The following is a 20959-nucleotide window of genomic DNA, read 5'->3' on the forward strand; positions in this document are numbered from 1 at the left end:
AGATTTTTGTTTCCAATGTAACATGTTGGTTGCCCACTACTTTTCAGTTCCTTGAGTAGTTCAGTTTATCTTTGTTCTTTGCAAACTTCACAGAACTCCAGTGAAAACTAATTTTTACTAAAGTTTGACGAGCTATTTCCCGATCCTTTCACTTTTTTTGGTTATAATTTACTCACCAAGAGGAAAGCTTCACATTATCTGATAAAATCCATTCAGACTGGTCAGTTGGAGTAGACACGAACAATTCGCGCTGACTCAATTCTCCTCTTACTTTCCCATCTTCCAGTTCCGCAGGCTGCCTTCGCCGGCTGGTTAGCCAGTCACCTGGCGCACCTGGCCCTTTGGCCACGCCCTCAGGTCCTCCTAGCGCAGCGAAGCCTGGTGTAGCGCCAGCAGCCTCACGCTCCGCCCAGGCGTCCGTTCCACGCCCCGCCTCCTAAAACGCGAGGCCCTCTCCAGCCCCCTCGCGCCCTGGCTCCGCCCCCTCTAGCTCCCCAACGTCCTCGGCGTCGGGCCCGAGCCTGCGCCTGCGCGTGCGCCCTGGGGCCGAAGTAGGGGCGCGCGGTGACTGGAAAGCGGAGAGCGGCGGGCGGTGCAGCCAATGGGAGGCGTCGCTGGCTAGCGGCTGGAAGGCGGGGCCTGCGCGGGTGTTAGGTTAGCGCGAGGCGTGACCTAGTTGACAGGCGCTGAGGTGCTGCTTTGGCGGCGGCCGCGGGGCTGAGGCGGGTGGGAGCCGAAGCGGAGCGCGGGCTGAGAGAAGCGACTGGCGAGCGGCGCGGGACTCGGAGCCTCTTGCACTTTTTTCCTCCCGAGTGTCCCCTCCCACCCCTCCCACTCCACACACACCCTGTTTGCCCGTGAGCCTGGGGAACTTGCAGCTTAAAGCCAGCCACCCCCACGGCAACATGTACCCCAGCAACAAGAAGAAAAAGGTGTGGAGAGAGGAGAAAGGTAACTGGCCCGTCGAGTCCTGGGGCTGTGGGGGGTGGGAGTCGGGTGGGGGCGGGGGTCAGGGCTGTGTGTGCCGCGGCGCCCCCCGCCCGAGCTCCCGTCTCGCGCCTGCCCGGCCGGTGCCGCCTCCCTCGCGTGTCCGTGTGTACACACGCGCACACGCGCGCGCTTACTGGCGTGCACGCGCCGCCCCCGGGCACCTGCAGCTCGCACACGTGTGGGCGCACGCCCCTCTGCTGCCTGCCGCGCCCGGTCACCTTCTTCCCATGCGGGGCTGCCTGCGCCTGGCTGGTGGCGGAGACCCCTGAGCGGCAGTTCCTGGGCCGCAGCACAACTTGTTCAGGTCCCCCACCCTCTCCTGGGACCCCAGCTGGGACTTTTGGACTCCTGGCCAGGTTGTCCCAGGCACACGTGCCCGCCGGCGGGCACATTGGCTGCTGCAGCTGCTGCGCCTTCGCGCCCAGCTCACCCTCAACTATTCACTCCTCGCCTCTAGCCCCCCACCCCCTAGCTGGTAGAGTGTCTACTCTTTCGGGCGTTTACCCCTTCTCCAGGCCTCTTCCTTCTGCGCCGCAGTGTGACTTTGGAAACCTGGAACTCTAGGGGAAACTGAAAACGGGCGTCTTGTCCGCGAGGATAAGCGCTTTCAGAGAAGTCTGAATGGGCTTTCTCTGCAGTGTGTTTCTCTGTATTTCATCCCCATTCGTAATCTGAAGCTGCTCAGAGTAAGGTTGTGAAACTGATACCACTCTCCATGAATGAGCTTGCCTCTGAATTTTGTGCACATCAAAGCTCATCCAAATCAGCTAGATTGACAGTGGCACTGATTTCTGTAAGACAGAAGTGTGCGAACCAACTCTCTTCCTCTCCCCTTTTTCTCTGGCATCATAATTAGATAAATCTGAGATAAAACTTTAGTGTCTGGAGTTGTTTCATTCTTTTCACACTGTAGCTTTTTACAGAAGAGTAGCAAAGAGAACTTGCATTGCTACTGCTAACATAGATTAAACCTGTGTACCAGAGTGAGGTCAGGTGAGGGTAGTGCAAATTTCTCCGAAGAATCCTATCTTTTTATTAGAAGGATAATGGAGTGACTAGGTTGAAAGTTGATTTGCTTGAAAATAGCTCTTAAAACTTGTAGATTATTATTGCAAGCTCTGGCTTTTATGAACACTAAGGCCAAACAGTGGACATAAGGAAGAGAATGAATGTGGAAAAAGAATCCTTTATGTAAGGCCTACTTAAAATAATTCCGAGGAAGGGGATGAAGAAAGGATTCTTTTTTAAGTGAACTACTGGGAAGAGTTAATATAATTGAACAATCCAAGTAAAATGGTCTCTAAAATATTGAAAGATTGGGTTGTATGTCATTTAATTCTATCTTAATGATCATGGGCTTATATAGAAGTAAAAATTCTGGTGTCACAAAACAAATGCTGTTGAAAATAATAGCCTGGTAGATATAAATTAGTGTAAAATAATCTTGCTTTGTTTTTGAAGTAGTAGTTACTTTATTTTCAACACACTTTTAACAATGATTTACCTTGTAAGCATTGAAAGATCTTCTGTGCCCATTTTTGTTGATGGTCTTGGAATGTTTTGTATTGTTAATAAGGCAAAATAGTGGAAATCATGGAGATTGTTTTCAGTACATAATTTATTGATGAAGTAATGATTATTGCTTAGGAACTATTTTTCTGTCATAATAATGTTCCTAAAGTAACAATGTTACAATGGTTCCTTCATGTAACACCTACATATTTGGACTGTGAAGAGCAGGCATTTTAGAATCTTTGATGTCTTGATTTTTTTTTTTCTTCTAACAGTAGGGGAAAGTACAACCAAATTAATATTTTCTAAATAAAGAAGTAAATGCACAATTAAAGGTATCTAACAAAGTAAATTTCTCCTGTCTAAAACTAACCTATTTTTGCATGAAGTTTAATGTTAAAGGAAAAACATTGTGATTTGAAGACTTTAATGTATGTCTCAGTTTATCAGGGTGTCTATTTTTGGAATATTTAATATTTAAAAAGAAGGAGCTAAGGATTTCCAGTATGGTTGTTACTATTAAAGAAGCTGATGGGATGCATGACTTTTTTTCTTTCATTGCACTTGTGAGGCTGGTATTATATTTTTGCAGCTGTTACTTAAATCTAAAGGAAGGCTTACCCACCTCATTGAAATGTCAGGGCATTCTGTAAACATACTTTTACTCAGTATGCCATCTAATCGTAGGTCTGCCTACTTACGTGCTTGGTTCATAGAGCAGAGATTCATTGTAAAGGTGAAGCATTAAGGACAAGTTTTGTGTAATGCTAAAGAAACTGTATAGATGTCTGTGGTCCTCAGTATGTTTCATTGTTGAAACAAATAACTAAGGACTTCTCAAGTCCACATATGTTAAATAAACTGTTTTGAGCTATAATTTAAAACCACTTAATGTGTATTATAATTTTAAGAACTGAGACATAAATTATCTCATTGTTTTATTTTCTTATTATTGATCTTATTTCTGTTCTAAGTGTCCATACTTAAATGTTTAAATAAACGGAATCAGGGAGGCCTGGTTGCCTTCCCCTATTACCTTCTGACATTTACTAAAACTGTGAGTTGCTTCAAAATATCTCTCAACCTGATCACTGATGTTGTAATATTTCTGTATTAGTGATCTGAACTTTTTAGTAGTGTTTTGGTAAGTGCTAGTCATCCCTTCTCCTTTGTGTGAGTCTTCCAAATTTATCATTTCCTTAAAGCTTCTATGCCATCAAGACCCCCCTCCCTTCTCCTACACAAACACATGACATTTCCTTTTAATTCACGGAGAAAATTCATGTCACGTAACACGAACAGCCATAATATCTTCCCCTGTAGTCTCATTTGTCCATTTCTTTACATGTCCTTTGTCTTTTCAGTTCTGTTCCTATCTTAAAGGAAGGACTTAAAAAAAAAAAAAAAGTTTATTTTGAGGTGGGTAGGGAGAGAGGGACAGAGAGGGAGAGAGAATCCCAAGCATGCTCCACACTGTTAGTACAGAGCCCAATGGGGGCTCAGTCCCACAAACCAGGAGATCATGACCTGAGCCAAAATCAAGAGTCAGATGCTTAAGCAACTGAGCCACTCAGACTCCACCAATGGCTTATTGATTTTTATTCTTCCTGATCTTCCTGTAGCAATTGACAGTATTTCCCTTCTTCTACTTATTATAACTTTGCCGGTGTCTACATCACTGGCACTTTGATTCACCTGGTACATCCAGTGACATCTAAGTTTTATTTCATTTTATTTATTTGCATTTAAGTTTCCTCTTTGTGTACACTCCCTGATTATGGTGTTTTTTTTGTTTTGTTTTGTTTTGTTTTAGGTTTGGTCACATCCCTTACCTTTTCCTATTAACTTCCTTTAGGACCAGATGTTTGGGTCATAATTTCCAAAATCTCTAAGCTAAACCTCTTTCCTGAATTCCATATTCTTGATTTCAACTCGAATACCCTTTAGGCATCTTACATTCAATACAGTATTGTCCTTTGAGTATTGTAGTGTTGTGATTTGGTTTTATCATATCTAATTAAAATATCTTATTATCATTTAATGTGGCTGAAGAAAAGCCAGTTCTAGGAGCAGGACAAATGTTGGCTCCCCATTTCTTATTCACTTGTACTTATATTAAAACCTTTGGCAGTTTATTTCTGTGAAAGAATCTTTTAAAGTGATTATTTTATGAGAGACACCTGAAACTAGGTACTGTCCTTAAATCCATTCATCTTGTAATCTGCTGACAGACAGTTGGAGAGTACAACTGTCAATCTCTTTACATTGTGTAGACCTTTGGTAAAGTATATGATACATGGCTGCTGGCATACAGAAACACATCGCCTTTTTTGAAGAGCTTTTCCTGTGACAGTAGTACACTATAGTGACTAATAGTTTAGGCTATAGTTTTTGACTTAGGGAGATATGTGACTGGATTTGAATGGAAAGCTTTCTTGCTTTGGACAAGGTGCTGAACATTGATGTGCTTCATTTCCCTATCTACAAAATAATAATAATACTACCAGGGTGCCTGGGTGGCTCAGTTGGTTAAGCCTCCGACTCTTGATTTTGGCTCAGGTCATGATCTTGCAGTTCTTGAGTTCAAGCCCTGTGTCAGGCACCACATTGCTGACCGTGTGGAGCCTGCTTGGGATTCTCTCTCTGCCCCTTCTCCACTTGTGCATGTGTGTGTGCGCACACTCTCTCTCAATAAATAAATAAATAAACTTAAAAAACCATCCTTAAAAAAATAATACCAATTTTGCTGAGTTGTTGGAAAGATTATTTTCATTAAATTATATGTGTGAAGTACCTGCCACTCATAAAGAACAGGGACTTTTTTTTTTTAAGTTTATTTATTTTGAGGTGGTAAGGGGCAGAGAGAGAGAGGGGAACAGGATCCTAAGTGGCCTCTGTGTGGAGCACAGAGCCTGATGTGGGGCATGAGCTCAAACTGTGAGATCATGAACTGAGTGGAAATCAAGAGCCAGACACTTAACTGACTGAGCTACCCAGACACCCCAAGAACAGTGACTTCTTTGTAAGTGACACCAACTGTTAATAATTCTAAGGTGCATTTGAAGAATATTTTAATCTTACCAAGATGTATATTGCAAGTTGTGTTTAATCACCTCCACAAAGATATTACATTGAAGGTGTAGTTTTATTGTTGATGGCATTTTAGAATTAAGGAAATACATTGGTAGCTGCCTTTCTTGTGCTCTTAACATTTCTATGTATTTGTCTTAGGATTTTGTATTTTATTTATGTAGCAGTTATTTTGTATATTATCCATTCCCATTTTGTCTTGTGAACTCCTCAAGGTTAAGGATCACCTTTGTACCTGCAGTGTATAAACATTACTGGCACATAGTAGACTGTTAGTAGATGTTGATTGAAAGAGTTCACTTATTTCTTGGTCTATCACAAGAGAGTCTTCCTCATCAGGCTTTGATTCCCCCTCCCTCCCACATGCCCCAGTAACATGGTGTTAACTTAACACTTTTTAACAGTCAAATATGAAATCATTAGATTTTCATTGTGATGTTTCTCAGGCCCACACTAATTCTTTGATTTGTTTATATGATTAATGTTTAAATTATAAAATAATTGCTGAATTTAAAAGTTAAATACAAATGGAGATTCTGCTTTTATTTTGCAAGAACGTTTACTGAAGATGACCTTAGAGGAGAGACGCAAAGAATACATGAGGGACTATGTTCCCCTGAACACCATCCTATCATGGAAGGAAGAGATGAAGGGCAAGAGCCAAAATGATGGTAAGTTTCTCAGAACATTTTTAGGTTTATACTGTTCCCATTTATTTATGATTTCTGCGAGACAATTTTGACAGAAATGAATAACTGCCATTCAGTAAACAGATGACATTTTTGCTATTTGAAGTAATTGCTTGGTTGCATTTAATTGTTTTTAGCAACCTATTGTGTGTTATTTAAATTTAGGAAATTATATTAACATAAGTCATGTTACAATCCACATTTATAATATGACACGTTAAAAAAACTATTCCATAGTTGTTCTTGGAGTAATTAATATTAAGGATTTGGTGCTTTGGTGGTGTGGCCCTTTGAGTTTGTTTTGATTAGATTCATTTATATCGGATTTCTTTAAGTTATTGTAAGGATTGGATATAGTTGAAAGTGCGTTAGGAAGAACAAAGAAAAACTAGTATTTCACAGAGTTTTAAAGAAGAGTATATGTTTTGTATAGTATGGTATTATGTCTACATGTAAAATATTTGTATTACAAAATTTACTGTCAAAGTCTTTATGATTTAATGAGAGTATAGCATAGATTGTTTGAGTCAAGATATGTGTTAGAATATAAGTGAAATTTTAAGTATTGAAAAAATAGATGCAAGAAATTCTTAAAAAACAATGTAATAGATTTAATAGATACTTAATATGTTTACTTCTGAATTAGCACTCATTGCTCTGGATGTAAAGTTTAGAAGAAATAAGGTGCTTTTCAGGATTTTTAACATTTGAGAAAGAAAGGTAACTTTATGAAAGGGACTTGGAACATGCTAATTTCACAGGTTATGGTCTTCGATTGATGGAACTGTACAGGATACTGTGAGTTTAGAACAAGAAGTCTAGTATGGAATTCCAGTGGACAAATCTATGGGAAACAACAGCCCAATTAGGCTTTTCTGTCTGTAAAGAGAACACATTCACCTCAGTGTTTGCATTTTAGGCAGAATTTTTCTTTTTCAAGAAGGCAAAACATGTGGGTCCTTTCAGATTTTGCTTGAAAACATATGTGACCTTGGGCAAGTGAAGGTAGTAGTTCTACCTCAAGTTATAATGGGATCATTGGACAAGCTGATTGGGACATACACATCTAACCTGCTTGCCCAGGGTTTTCAGCAAAATAAATGCAAATTATTTTAGTAATGGTCTGATTAAGACATCATTCATTGATAGAGAAAGTAGTGCTGTGTAATGAAAAGAATATAGAACTAGAGACCAACAGGAGAGATTTTTTTTTTGTTCTAGGACCATGCACCTCTTCCTGTTTGGGTCTCAGTTATTCTTTGTTTGTAAGAAACTGGTATTGAATACTTCAACTCCGTTATTTTATGGCTAGTAGATCTCTTTTTTTCCAGTGCTTCATTCATTTGATTTTCTTTCTTAGTTGCTGTTTTAGCTGGTTACTTTTCTAAGGATATAGTACGTGATGTTCTTTTAAAACACTTTTTGCCTCTCAGATAGAGGTGGATTTCTGTTGCTGCCAGAACAGTTGACAAAGCAGTAGCGATACCAGGTTATATTGCCCAATGTTGGGTCTGCTCATCTCTGCATTAAGGCTTGGCCTTTATATTGGCTGCTTCTATTTGAATATTCATATAACAGTGTAGGGTTGAATTGGATTATCAGATAACTCACAGTTGGGTGTTTTCAGAGATATCAGACACCAAAATATGTCCCCAAATCAGAAAAATACATTGAATAACACCAGTTATTCATTGTTATTCCCTAATTACTCTTATATCCCAATATAAGCTTTATAAGTGGGTTACAACTGCTCTATATATTTCAGTTTTTTCATTCATGCTGTTTTGAACTAAAAGTCTTTCATGGGGAGTGAGGTGGTGTGGTCAAAATTGTATTTCTGTTGAACGGTTTTTTTGTTTTTTCCATCTAATGTTACTTGCTCCTCTGTTGTGACCTAGAAATTAATGACTAGCCTCTTCTTTTTCATGAAAAAAAAAAAAAAATGGAATGGCTCATTCTACAAGTAATATCTGTTTATTTCTTTACATGATAGATATCTTTTGTAAGTGCTTTCTTTCATTGTTTCCTATCCAGTGCTCAGTTATGCTAAAATATTAGTAAAGAGAATTTTAGTATTTTAACAATCCTTTAAAATTATAAATTAAAACAATGATAAAGAACAACTGTAGTTTTGTATTTTATTTTGAAATGTTTAAACCACTGCTTATAAATGTATATATAAGTAGATTCATATTTTTATAATGACTTAATTTTTTATGTATGAAATTTCCAATTAAGTTTTAAAAGAAGTCTATAATTCTCTGTCATAGTTTCTATTTGTAGGAAATGAACAGTATTTACTGGGCTAGCACAATATACCAATTTCAAGTGTTACAGTTTACCATTATTACTTAAATTTTTTACAGAAGGACATTTTGACCTTGATACCCAAGATTACATGGAAAGTTCTCAAGCTGTTGTTTTTAATTTTTTTTCTTTGCTCAGTTTTGTTTTACTGTAATTAAATGCTTTTTGTTATATTGTCGTAAAAAGTTAAGTAAGCTGGAGAGTAGCTGAATGTATTTGTCATAATTTTGATTTTGAGGCATCCTAAAGGAGGGAGCCAAAAATTGCCAAATATAAAATCATTGTATAGAAAGAAGGAATTCCTATAAATAGACAATATTTTTACTTTGACTTGCTACTCTAGTAATACTGGCAAGCTATGGATCAGACAGGGAAGGGATGAGAGATGATTACAAAAAAAAAAAACAAAAACCCACAAAAAACAAACCACAACCCACTTTATTGTTCATGTTCATATTTGTCAACTGCTGTTGGTAAATCTCTGGAATTATGTGCTTTCACTTAATAATTCTATTTCATCTGCCAGTTGCTTTTTTGTAGGGAATTTTAAAGTGCTTGTCTCTTATTATACTGTGTCTCTGTAACTGCAATAGTGCCTCATGGGTAGGTGAGCTCAATTAGTATGCTAAATAAGAACACCTCAGGTTAACTGTCTATGAAGGACAATTCTGTATTTTTTTCAAACTTTTAAATGAGCATTTAAAAACATATATAAAAATAGAGTGGTATGATGAATCTTTATGCACCAGTCACCCGTTTCAATAGTTAAAACATGGCCAATTTTATTTCATCTTACACCAGTGCTTCCAAATTATTTTGAAACAATTCTTGCATATCATATCAAATTTTTCTGTAAATATATGTATGTGTGCATATGTATGTATCTCTAAAAGAGACATATTTTTTGTTGATTTACTATAACAACACTATCAATCACACCTAAAAATTAATAATTCTTTAATATAATTAAATGTCCAACTAGTATTAAGATTTTTACAATTGTCTCATGAGGGGTTTTACCTCTTTTTAATACAGTTGATTTGTTTAAGATCTAAACAAGATCCAAATGCTGCGTTTAATATATTTCTTAAGTATCTTTTAACATATAGTTGTTTTTCTCTCTGTCCTCCCCCCTCCACCTCCCATAATTTTGTTTGATAAATAAAGTTATTTGCTGGGGTGCCTGGGTGGCTCAGTCAGTTGAGTGTCTGACTTCGGCTCAAGTCATGATCTTGTGGTCTGTGGGTTTGAGCCCCACATTGGGCTCTGTGCTGACAGCTCAGAGCCTGGAGCCTGCTTCGGATTCTGTCTCTCTCTCTGTCTCTCCACCTTCCCTGCTTACACTCTCTCTCAGAAATAAAGAAGCATTAAAAAAAGTTATTTGCCGTATAGAAATTTTCACATTTTGGATTTTGCTGACTGAATCTTTTTGGTGTCTAATGTGTTCTTCCGTCCACAGTATTTCTTATGAGTCCAGTTTCTTATAGGCTGGTGGTTAAATCCAGAGGCTTGATCAGACTTGGGTTTAATTTTTTGAAGGAATACTTCATACTTCTTTTCCATAATATCGCAAGGCAATAGTGTTTGCTTCCCTCTCTGTGTTAAGACTGATCACTAGGCTCCAGTATTGTCAGCCTAATCCATCCATTGTAAAATTTCCTATCACCTTTCACCTAATGGTTTTAGCAGCCATTGATGATCTTATGCTAATTTTATCATTTTGTCTTCATTTATTAGTTGGACTTCTATAAAGAACTTTCTCTTGTCACCTTTTTTGTTTCCATGTAATACAATTTATACAGAAAAAGCAGTATAAACTTTTCAAATTGAGTTGGTTTCCTGAAATCTTCTAAAACTAATGAAAGGGTACTTTTTAATTTTTGACTGTCATTTTGAATCTCTCTTTCTCTCTCCTTGCCACATAGGTATATTAAGTGGGAATACTTCAATGTTAACAGTCCGTAACACAGCATGTGTGTATGTGAATTTAAAGTATAGCTCTCACATAAAAACATACAATTACTGAACTGTAGTCTGAAGATGTAGTAGAAAGAGATACATACATGGATGTATGGATGGATATGATAGAAAGATGGCATTGCTTCTTTGTAGGGACAAAAATTCTCGGCTTTAATTAATATGAATTCTCTTCTCCTTTGCTACTTCCAAGCTAATGTTCTATAACACCACTCAGAGAAGCATTGTTGTTCCTTTCTTTAGAGGGAGCAAATGATTGGCAAAGATTCTGCTATGCTTCTGCTAATTTTCTCTTCCTAATTAGTGTTAGGGAAAATAGCTACAGCTGTAAGTTTAGATGTTTGAGTCATTATTTTTAATGTTCATATGGAACAACAAAGGCAAAATGTAATAAATTATGAAGATAAATTAGATGAAAAGTATACAATTATTTTACTCAGGTATGACAATTTTAAAAAAATGGGTCATTTAGGAAGAAACTTCATATTTCATATCTTGATAGATTTCATGTCCTACATATATTCAAATTTGATTTATAGTCATTTGAAAATACTTAACTAGAAATTGTGAACTGTGAAGACTTTGTAAGTGTGAATCTTCATTTTTTGAAGTATATAAAAATATTTTGAGATGTGTGGGTTGACTAGAGAGAGGCATGTGTGTTATCTTTCATCTTGAAAAACTAGCATGTTTGGCATAGAAGTTCAGCCTTATTTGCTCTCATTTTCATTATAACTAATTTCTTCTGTTAAATTATTTTACAAGAGGTGATGGCTGACAAAAAAAAAAATTCAAATTCCTCAATCTCTCAGCCACTGAGATCTTATTTCAGTGTAGGTAGTGAATTTTGTTTTATTTTATCTGTGTACCAACTTGACTATTGATATTTAGAAATCACCAAAAAGAGTGTGTCTTAATATTTTGATTTCAGTGCAAAGTCAAGTATTTTTGTTCTGAGTAAATTTACGATAACTTTTTTGAATGTTAATATTTTTATTAATCACTAGAAATGGGGAAATAAGAATATAATTATGTCACTGAGTATTACATGGAGAGGGGTGAGGGACTATAATGGTAAAAGGAATTAAAAAAAATTAATAACTATGATGAGGTGGGCACTGCCCCAGATTTTCAAACTATGTCAACTATATTATTTTATTAAATATTTGATGTTAGTCACAATTTAAAATGACTAAACAGGAAAATGGAATGGATGGAATTTAGTAGGGATACAAATATTGGAAAGGAGTATTTCCTATTTAATTTTTTGATATTGATTCCTCTTTGTATTTAGTTTGAGTACTACACTTTAAAAGCAAAATGATCATCAGTCAAAGCAGAAGAAGGCTCAGAACAAAACTCCTCAGCTTCTTAGATAGAAATCTTTTATTTTGAGTGGGTGGTGATTTTTGCCCTCTTTTAAATGATCTTAAAATGAATTTAATTAAAAAAAACTGGCAATCTATTTTTGCCTCAAGTAACAAAGATCACTATGGCTTTTTCTTTAAGCAGTTATTTGTGATGCTTTCATTAACAGCAAAGATGTTGCAAAAGTAGAACTTGAATTAGAAACAGGCATTTTTCACTTTACAGTTAAAAGTAAAGACTAGTATGAGGACTAAAATACTAAAATGGGCTGAACTTTATGATCTGGCCCCTCTACCCTTTGGCCTCTTACTCCTTTTCTTGGTCTCTGCCTCTAGCCACACTATCCTTTTTGTTTCTTGAATGTACTGTGATCCCTCCCACTGCTGGGTCTTTATCTGTATTTGCCTCTCCCTCCACCCCCCATAAGGACTTCTGTCACCTAAATTTTTCTTAGCTTTCATTTCTCACCTTGAAACCCTTCTATTTTTTTTGAAGTCTTCCCTGAGCCCTTACTTTGAAACAGTTTCCTTTGTTATATACTTTCATAGAGCTATGTTCTTTTCCATAGAGCATTTATATTAATTTGTTTTTATGTATTCAATCACAGGATTATCTTGATCCGGTTGTATCTTTATATAAGATTGCAATTACTAGGAAAATGGGATGATGTCTTCACTCCCCTTCATATCTCTGCATCTGTCATAGTACTTGTTGCACAGTAGATATTCAGTAAATATCTGTGTGAATTGAAGAAATTAAAAACTATTCTCATGATGGTATTTTTGTGCGTTATTTTGTTTCACCTTTTCCTCACTGTGTTGTAAGGATTCATGTGGGAATGATGGGCTTAAAAATTAAGCCAGATGCTTTTTAATGTAGGTGATGTATACAATTACGTCTTTGTAATATAACATCGGTTTTATTGTTTTAAAAGTTAGTTTACTAATAAATTTAACAAAGATTTTATTGAACTGTTGCATAGATATTTAGTTGAGACAAGGGTGAAAATTCATGCGTTATGTGTATTTATCAGCATTGTATGTTTTTGTTTATATAGTACTTAGTAACTAAATGTCATGATTTCAGTTTCTGTGAGTTTAAATGTCAAAAGAGCTTAAGTAAAAATGAGTGTAAACATAGACACTGAGCCTATTGTGTAGTAATAAAGTGTAGAAAAACCTTACAGTATTACCATTCTAAATGCATTTACTTTAGCATTGATTCTTGATACATAAAGCAACTGTAAGAAATAATTTTAATATTCTATCCCATTTAATCCCTTTATGGAGTTCATTGATTTGCTTTGTAAAAGAACTTGGCTACTGACAGATTGGTACACCATGAAAGAATTAGGCTAAATAACTTCTAAGAATGTTGAGAATAATGGCATTCATTGTAATGTTTGAAAACATTAAATTTTTATCTTGATACTCTGTGTGAGGTTGTGAACAATGGTTTAGTCAAACATTTGTGAAGTAAGGTTAATTTCTAAAATAGAAAAAATAAGAAGTTATATAGGGACTCATGATTCACTACATGGTTTTGTTTTTCCTCCACTTTTATTTCACTCTTGGTCCTTTTACCTACTTTCCAAAATTGTTTTAACAATGTGTAAATATATTTCATTGTACCTTGGAGTGTATACCACTAAGTGCTGTGTGAATTGTCCTTGTATTTAAGCATGTTTTAAACTAATACCGAAACAAAAACCACATTTTTTTTTTTTTTTTGTATGTATACAGACTTGGTGTTAAGACCACAAGATGAAAAGTTTTTTCTGTGTGTCTGTGTATTTCATAAGTCTGTAACTTCACAGATTCTGTTTTCTTTTTAATCCATTAAATGAATTATACTAGTTAACAGATTTTACTTAACATTTTGGTCAGTGCAGACAGATATTTTGGGATGAATTACAGACTGGTGGTAGCCAAAGCCAATGTTTTCCTTTAATTTTCTTTTTTTCTCTCTCTGATCGTACTTCTACATGAAGAAGTCTTTATAAAGTCTTAGTCTTCGTTTCTGAAATATTTATTGAATTTTCATGTAAGTATTCAAAACAAAGATTTAAATACAATTTATAGTTTTACCTATGCCTTTGATGTAGAACCATATTGAGGATTACTGATGAAACAATCAAAGTATGGATCAACAACAAAAACCAGATGTGTAACAAAATATAGATCAACAACAAGATAGCAGTTAACAGTAGTCCATATGCCTGGCTATATCCATGCCAGGGCAGAAGATATATGTGCCTTTTGGGTTTTGGAAATACTAAGGTCTAGTTTGCTCTAACTCCAGAGAAGCCATGGGTTTCAGATTGCTGGTTGTTTGCCTAGATATTGGACCAAGATATATTCAGTTTTTGAAGAAACCAGACTATCCTGACATATAGGGGATTCTCTCATCAAACTTAGATTTGTGATTGTGTCTGTCATATGAATATAACAGAGTTAGAGCTTTTCCACATTTTGTACTTGTATTAGTGATTCTCTTGGGGTAAAAACTTTCATGGACTGCATATATGTGTGTGTAAGTAGAGGCTTACTGCTAAATACTCATCAGGCACGTAATAATGGAGTTACTTCCATTATTTTGATGTGTATGTATCTTCCGTGTTAACTCCGGAAGTGCAGAAGTTTTGGGATTAAACATTGCTGGTATCTGATCCCAGTTCTGCTCTTATGTGCCCTAGCCAAAGAATACGTGACTTCCCTAAACTTGTCTCTTCATTTGTTACATAGCTCCAAAGCTTGCTGTTTTTTTTTTTTTTCTAGAATGAACCTTTCTCTTGCATGAAACTTCTTTTGACTCCGTATTCACTACTAATCATATTTATGCTCTTAACCAATGTATAATACAATGTAGATTTTTTTCTATGCCTGTAACTATAACTATATGTGTACTTTGTTTGGATTTAGTCAGTCTGCTTTAAGAAGGTAGGAATTGTGACTGTTTATTGAAATTTTATTTTGTAGAGTCTACTGGAGGTCCTTATGTGTATTTGTTTACTAGTTTGTTTTATGTATGGTAAGTAGAGTTAAAACCGGTGAAGGAAGATTTTTTTAAAAATAATTGGTTATTTTGAAACATTAGGGCTACTTTTTTGTTTCCTTTATGAGTGTATGTTAGTTAAAGAATTTAGAAATTTACACTGTCAGATTTGAGAAGAGGGCATCTAAAATAGAAAATGCTTTCTGAATTAAAGGCTAATTTTTTAAAATTGATAACTTTTGTTATTTATCATTTAGAGTAGATAACAAGTGAATTAAAACTTCTCTGGCCTTCACTAAAATTCACTGTATGTGAATTTTAATGTCATTGAAAGGGAAAAATAGTTTAAAACAGGAGTTGACTGAATAATTTTCACATACAAAGGAATAGCATAGTTTGTACATCAGATGAGATGACTTTTTTTTTTTAAGGAAAGTATCTTGACCTTTTGTGCACATGAGAAGTCTAGAAAGAAAAGACAAAACAGAGAGGCATTTTGAGTTTTGGCGCAGCCTGGGTGAGAGATGTGAGGTTATAGGCATGAGAAGAGGAGGAGGAGACTCAGGAAGGATGGCGGAGATCAAGGAGCTCCAGCAACATGGCGGGAAGTCAGTCCGCATGTAAGGACAATCTGTCCAGCCTCAAAGCATATAGATAGAATGGGGGCTGGAGTTATTTATCTTATTTGATTGCTAAAATAATGGGTGTACCTCTATGGAGATACTCAGGTGTCTAACATCTTGATTGTTTTAATGATATAATTATGCATGTGGCTCATAAGAATATTGAGTTTAACCATACTTATGAGTGTCTTTGACAAACACAAAAAATATATGCTGTATAGTCTCTGAATTCTTCCACTTGTTCAGGTGGTATGGGGCTGGACAGATAAGAAAATGTGTACCTGGAAGACTATTAGACATATTAATCTCAGCATAAGAAACTAGTTCAAATTTCTGGTAACTTGACTAGGTCCTTAAGTGTATTTAAAATCTGTTTACTCATTTTAAAGTGTACAATTTAGTGACTTTAAGTACATTTACAGTGTTGTGCAACCATTTTCAAGACCCATTTCCAAAACCTTTTCATCTTCCCAAATAGAAGCTCTGCATCCATTGAATAACTCGCATCCTCTCCCTCATACAGCTTTTGGTAATCTCTATTTTATTTTCTGTGTCAATAAATTTGCCTGTTCTAGGCTTCACATAAGTAGAATCATACAGTATTCTTTATGTCTGGCTTGCTTTACTTAGCATAATGCTTTGTAGGTTCGTCCATATTATAGCATGTATCAGGAAGTTCATTCCTTTTTCAGATTAGATACTATTTTACTGTACATATATACTACATTTTTTTCATTCATCTGTTGATAGGCATTAGAGTTTTTACACCTTTTGGCTATTGTGAATAATGTTAAGAATAAAAAAAATATTTTTTAGTTCTTTGGGGTATATAAACTAGGAGTGGAATTGCTGTATTATATGGTAATTCTGTGTTTTAACTTTTTGAGGAACCACAAAACTGTTTTCCACAGTGGCTGTACCCTTTTACACATTGCCATCAGCAATGCACAGGGGTTTGTCCCCATTTTTGCCAATGCTTGTTATTTCCTTTTTTAAAAATGACAGTAAAATATAAATACTACTTTTTCAGCATTGCTTTGTAGTTTTTAGTGTACAAGTCTTTCACCTTAGTTTATTACTAAGTATTTTATTCTTTATGATGCTATTATAAATGGTATTGTTTCCCTTCACTACTTAATGGTTGTTCATTGTTAGTACACAGAAATGTAACTGATTTTTGTGGGTTGATTTTGTATCCTGCAACTTTGTTGAATTCAAGCTAATAATCTTTGGGTTTTCTACATATATGATCATGTCATTTGTGAACAGAGATAATTTTACTTATTCCTTTCCAATACAAAGGCATGTATTCCTTTTAAGCTGCTGCTGAATTCAGTTCTTATTTTGTTGAAGATATTTGCATAGTTATTTATAACGAATATTGGTCTGTATAGTTTTCTTGTAGTGTCTTTTTCTGGCTTTGGTTTTGGGTAATGCTGGTAATAGTTATATAGAATGAGTTAGCAAGTGTTCCCTCTTTTTTTTTTTTTTTTTTTTTTTTGTGGAGGAGTTTGAGAAGGATTAGTGTTAATTTTTAAAATGTTTGATAGAATTCATCTATTCCTTGGCCTTTTTTTTTTTTTTTTTTTTTTTTTTTTTATGGGGGCAGCGCTTCTCCAGATTTTTGAATGCTGATCAGTCTCCTTATTAGTTACAGGTCAATTCAGATTTCCTATTTTTCAATGAGTTGGTTTTTGCTAAGTATTTCTAGTTGTTTCTAGGTATTTGTTTATTTTATCTAGGTTATCCAATTTGTTCGTGTGTAATTGTTCATAGTAGTCTTATTAAATTTTTATTTTTGTAAAATTGATGGTTCTGTACCTTTTATTTTTGATTTTAGTAATTTTAGTGTTCTCTGTTAATATAGCTAAAAGTTTGTAAATTTTATCTTTTCAAAAGGCCAGCCCTTATTTTGGTGATCTTTTCTATTTTTTTTTTTTTTTTATTCTTAATTTGTCTCCACCTGTCTTTATTAATAATTTCCTTTATTCTGGTACCTTTCTGTTTAGTTTTGTTTTTTGTTTTGTTTTTTTTTTTTTGTTTTTTTTTTTTGTTTAGTTCCTTGATGTATAAAATTAGATTATTGATTTGAGATCTTCCTTTTCAACGTATATGTTTAGAGCTGTAAATTTCTCTCAGATAAATTTCTTTTTGCTTCATGCCATAAGTTTTTATACATTTGTTTCCATTTGTTTCCATGTATTTTTTGATTTTTTCTTTGCTCATTGTTCAAAAGTGTGTTGTTTAATTTGCATATATTTATTCATATTGTGATTTTCTTTCTGTTATTGACTTCTAGTTTTATTCCATTGTGAGCAGAAAAGATTCTTTTTGTGATTTCATTGTTTTTATACTTTTGAGATTTGTTTTGTGGCATAACATCCTGGATGGTGTTCCATGTGCACTTGAGAAAAATGTTATTGTATCCAGTATATATCTGTTACGTACATTTGGTTTATGGTGTTCAGGTCATCTGTCTCCTTCTTGATTTTCTGCCTGACTGTTCCTCCATTATCGAAAGTGGGATATTTAAATCTCTTTAGTATAGATCTCTATTTTCCCTTCAATTTTGTCAGTGTTGTTCATATAATTTGGGGGGGGGGGTCTGTGGTCTGGTGCATATATATTTATAATGGTTTTATCTTCTTGATGACTTGATCTTTTTATCAATATTTGATATTCTTTATCTCTTCTAATGATTTTTGACTTAAAGTCTGTTTTGTCTGATGTAACTACCACAGCTCTCTTGATTAGTATTTTCATGGAATATTTTGTTTTATCTTTTCACTTTTAATCTATTTATATCTTTGGTGAGCCTCTTGTGGACATCATGCAGTCTGATCTTTTTTTTTTTTTAATTCTTTTTAAATTCTGCCAATCTCTGTCTCTTGATTGGAGAGTTTAATCGTTTATGTTTCAAGTAATTACTGACCAGGAAGCACTCACCTCTGGTATTTTGCTGTTATCTGTATGTTTTAAAGTTTTTTATTCTTCATTTCCTCCATTATTGCCTCCTTTTGTGTTCATTTGATTTTCTTTTTTGTAGTGATATCATTTGATTCCCTTAACTTTTATGCATATTGTATATAGATTTTTCTTTGTGGTTACAAAGAAATCCCATGGGGATTGTGTATAACCTCCAAAAGTTATAAAGTTATTATTTAATCAGATTGATTCCTGCTTAACTTTATTTGCGTACAAAAACTGTTACATAGCACCATCATCCTGCCCATATTATGCTACTAGTGTAATATATTGCATTTTTATACTTTGTGTGCCCAGTAACATAGGTTTATTATCAGTTTTTATGTATTTGTCTTTTAAATTATGTAGGAAATAGTTTGCAAACTAAAATTGCAGTAATACTAGCTTTTATCTTTACTAGAGATACTAATTTCTTCCTATGGCTTCAATTTACTGTCTAGCAGGCTTTCTTTTCAACCTGAGAAACCCCATTAGTATTTTGTATGTCTACTGGTAATACACTCCCTCAATCTTTGTTTCTCTGGGAATGTGTTTATTTCTCCCTCAAGGACAGATTGGCTGAATATAGAATTTTCAGTTAACATTCTTTTTCCCTTTCATCCCTTTAAACAAATCATACCACTCTTCCCCCTTCTGCCTCTAAAGTTTCTGATGGGAAATCAACTGATAATTTTATTGAGGATCCCATATACATGATGAGTCAGTTCTGTCTTGTTGCTTTTGTCATGGTCTTTGACAGTTTGATTATGATGTGTCTTCTGTGAATTCTGAATTCCTCTTGGAGTATGTTGATATTTTGATATTTTTGATTTGTAGATTGATGTCTTCCATCACATTTGTGATGTTTTGTCCATTATTCTTCAAATTATCTTTCTGACTTGTTCTCACTTTGTGAGACTCCCATAATGCATGTGTTGGTCTGTTTGTATCCCTCAAGTCTTTTAGGCTTGGTTCACATCATTCTTTTGTGTTTATTTTTTTGTGCTTGATAATTTCAGTTCTTTTATCTTCAGGTTCACTGATTCTTTCTTCTGCCCACTCATTTCTGCTGTTGAACCCCTCAAGTGAATTTTTTATTCTTATTGTGCTTCTGAGCTCCAGAATTGTAAATTCTTTTTTTTAATAATTTTTCTTGTTTTATTTTCTGTTTATACATTGTCTTCTTGATTTCCTTTTTAAGGTGGTGGTTTAAAGGTCATTGTCTGGTAAGCTTGAAACATGTGGACTTCCTCTGAGATTGTTTTTGTCAGTTTATCTCGTTTGTTAGCATGGGCCATTTTTTCTCTTGTGTGGTATATCTGTATAATTGTTGAAAATTGGGCATTTGTTGTAATGCGATAATTGTGGAAATCAATTCTCCCTCTTTTCCAGGGATTTTTGCCCTTTTTTTGATTGCTGAAGACTATTTAGTTCATTTGTTTTGAGATTTTTCCTATTTTTGCATAGACTTGTCTTTGTCATGTGTGATCATTGAAATCTTTCTTCTGTTAGCTTGTGATTGGTTCAGGTTTTTACAGGCATTTCCTCAGGAGTTATCCCTGTCTTTGAAGATTAGCTATATGCTGGGACTTTTCTTCAGCACCTAACAAGGTCATCTCTGAATCTAGGATCATCTTTAAGTGTAAACTTAAGGTCTTCTTAATTTTTTTCATGAGCTTGTATCCTGTCTGGACACGCTTATGACTTTCTAAATTCTTCTGTACATGTCTGCTTTTGAATGTTCTTATTTTCCAGAAAGTCTTACCTCATCTTTTCCTCTGGACATTACCTGTAATGTCTATTGTATATCCACCCTTAATCTTGCCCTAGGTATATGTGAGTATATAGTTGCCTAGCAACTTTTATAAGCAGTGTCTGTTGATTTTTCCACCTTAGTTTTGAGTTAGGTGAAATGGAGATGAATGTCTTGCTTCTGTTCTTCAGATATCCTCTAGTTAGGTTAGAATAGATTTAACACAATGATTTGCAAATAAGGTCTGTTCTGCACCTTCTAATTTGTTTTGGGAAAGAGGTGGGACATGGATGAGCACAAACATTACCTTTTAAATATGGGTTTAAACCCACAATATGGGTTTTTCTCTTTTCTTATGAGAGAGAGTACATGCACAGGTGGTGGTAGGGGCAGAGTGGGAGAGAGAGAATCTTAACCAGGCTCCATGCCCATCATGGAGCCCAGTGTGGAGCCCTACTTTGGGCTTGATGTTGTGACTGTGAGATCATGACCTGTGCTGAAATCAAGAGTTGGCCTCTTAACCGACTGAGCCATCCAGGTGCCCTAAGATAGGTTTTTCTTTTCTTTTCTTTTCTTTTCTTTTCTTTTCTTTTCTTTTCTTTTCTTTTCTTTTCTTTTCTTTTCCTTTCCTCTTTCTTGCTTGCTTGCTTGCTTGCTTTCTTAAGTTTATTTTTTGAGAGACAGCGTGAACA

General features: G+C 35.3%; 1 protein-coding gene across 1 annotated transcript in view; it reads left to right on the plus strand.

The window, feature by feature from the left end:
* Positions 1-681: 681 nt before the first annotated feature.
* MACROD2 (mono-ADP ribosylhydrolase 2) overlaps positions 682-20959 on the plus strand; it is a 2018887-nt gene continuing 1998609 nt past the window's right edge. The window contains exons 1-2 of the mRNA XM_042980930.1: positions 682-951; positions 6147-6263. Of these exons, the coding sequence (XP_042836864.1) occupies positions 906-951; positions 6147-6263 (163 nt within the window). The 5' untranslated portion in view covers positions 682-905. The remainder of the gene's footprint in view (positions 952-6146; positions 6264-20959) is intronic.

This window comes from Panthera tigris, chromosome A3, assembly GCF_018350195.1.
Source record: "Panthera tigris isolate Pti1 chromosome A3, P.tigris_Pti1_mat1.1, whole genome shotgun sequence".
In the NCBI taxonomy this organism is placed as follows: Eukaryota; Metazoa; Chordata; class Mammalia; order Carnivora; family Felidae; genus Panthera; species Panthera tigris.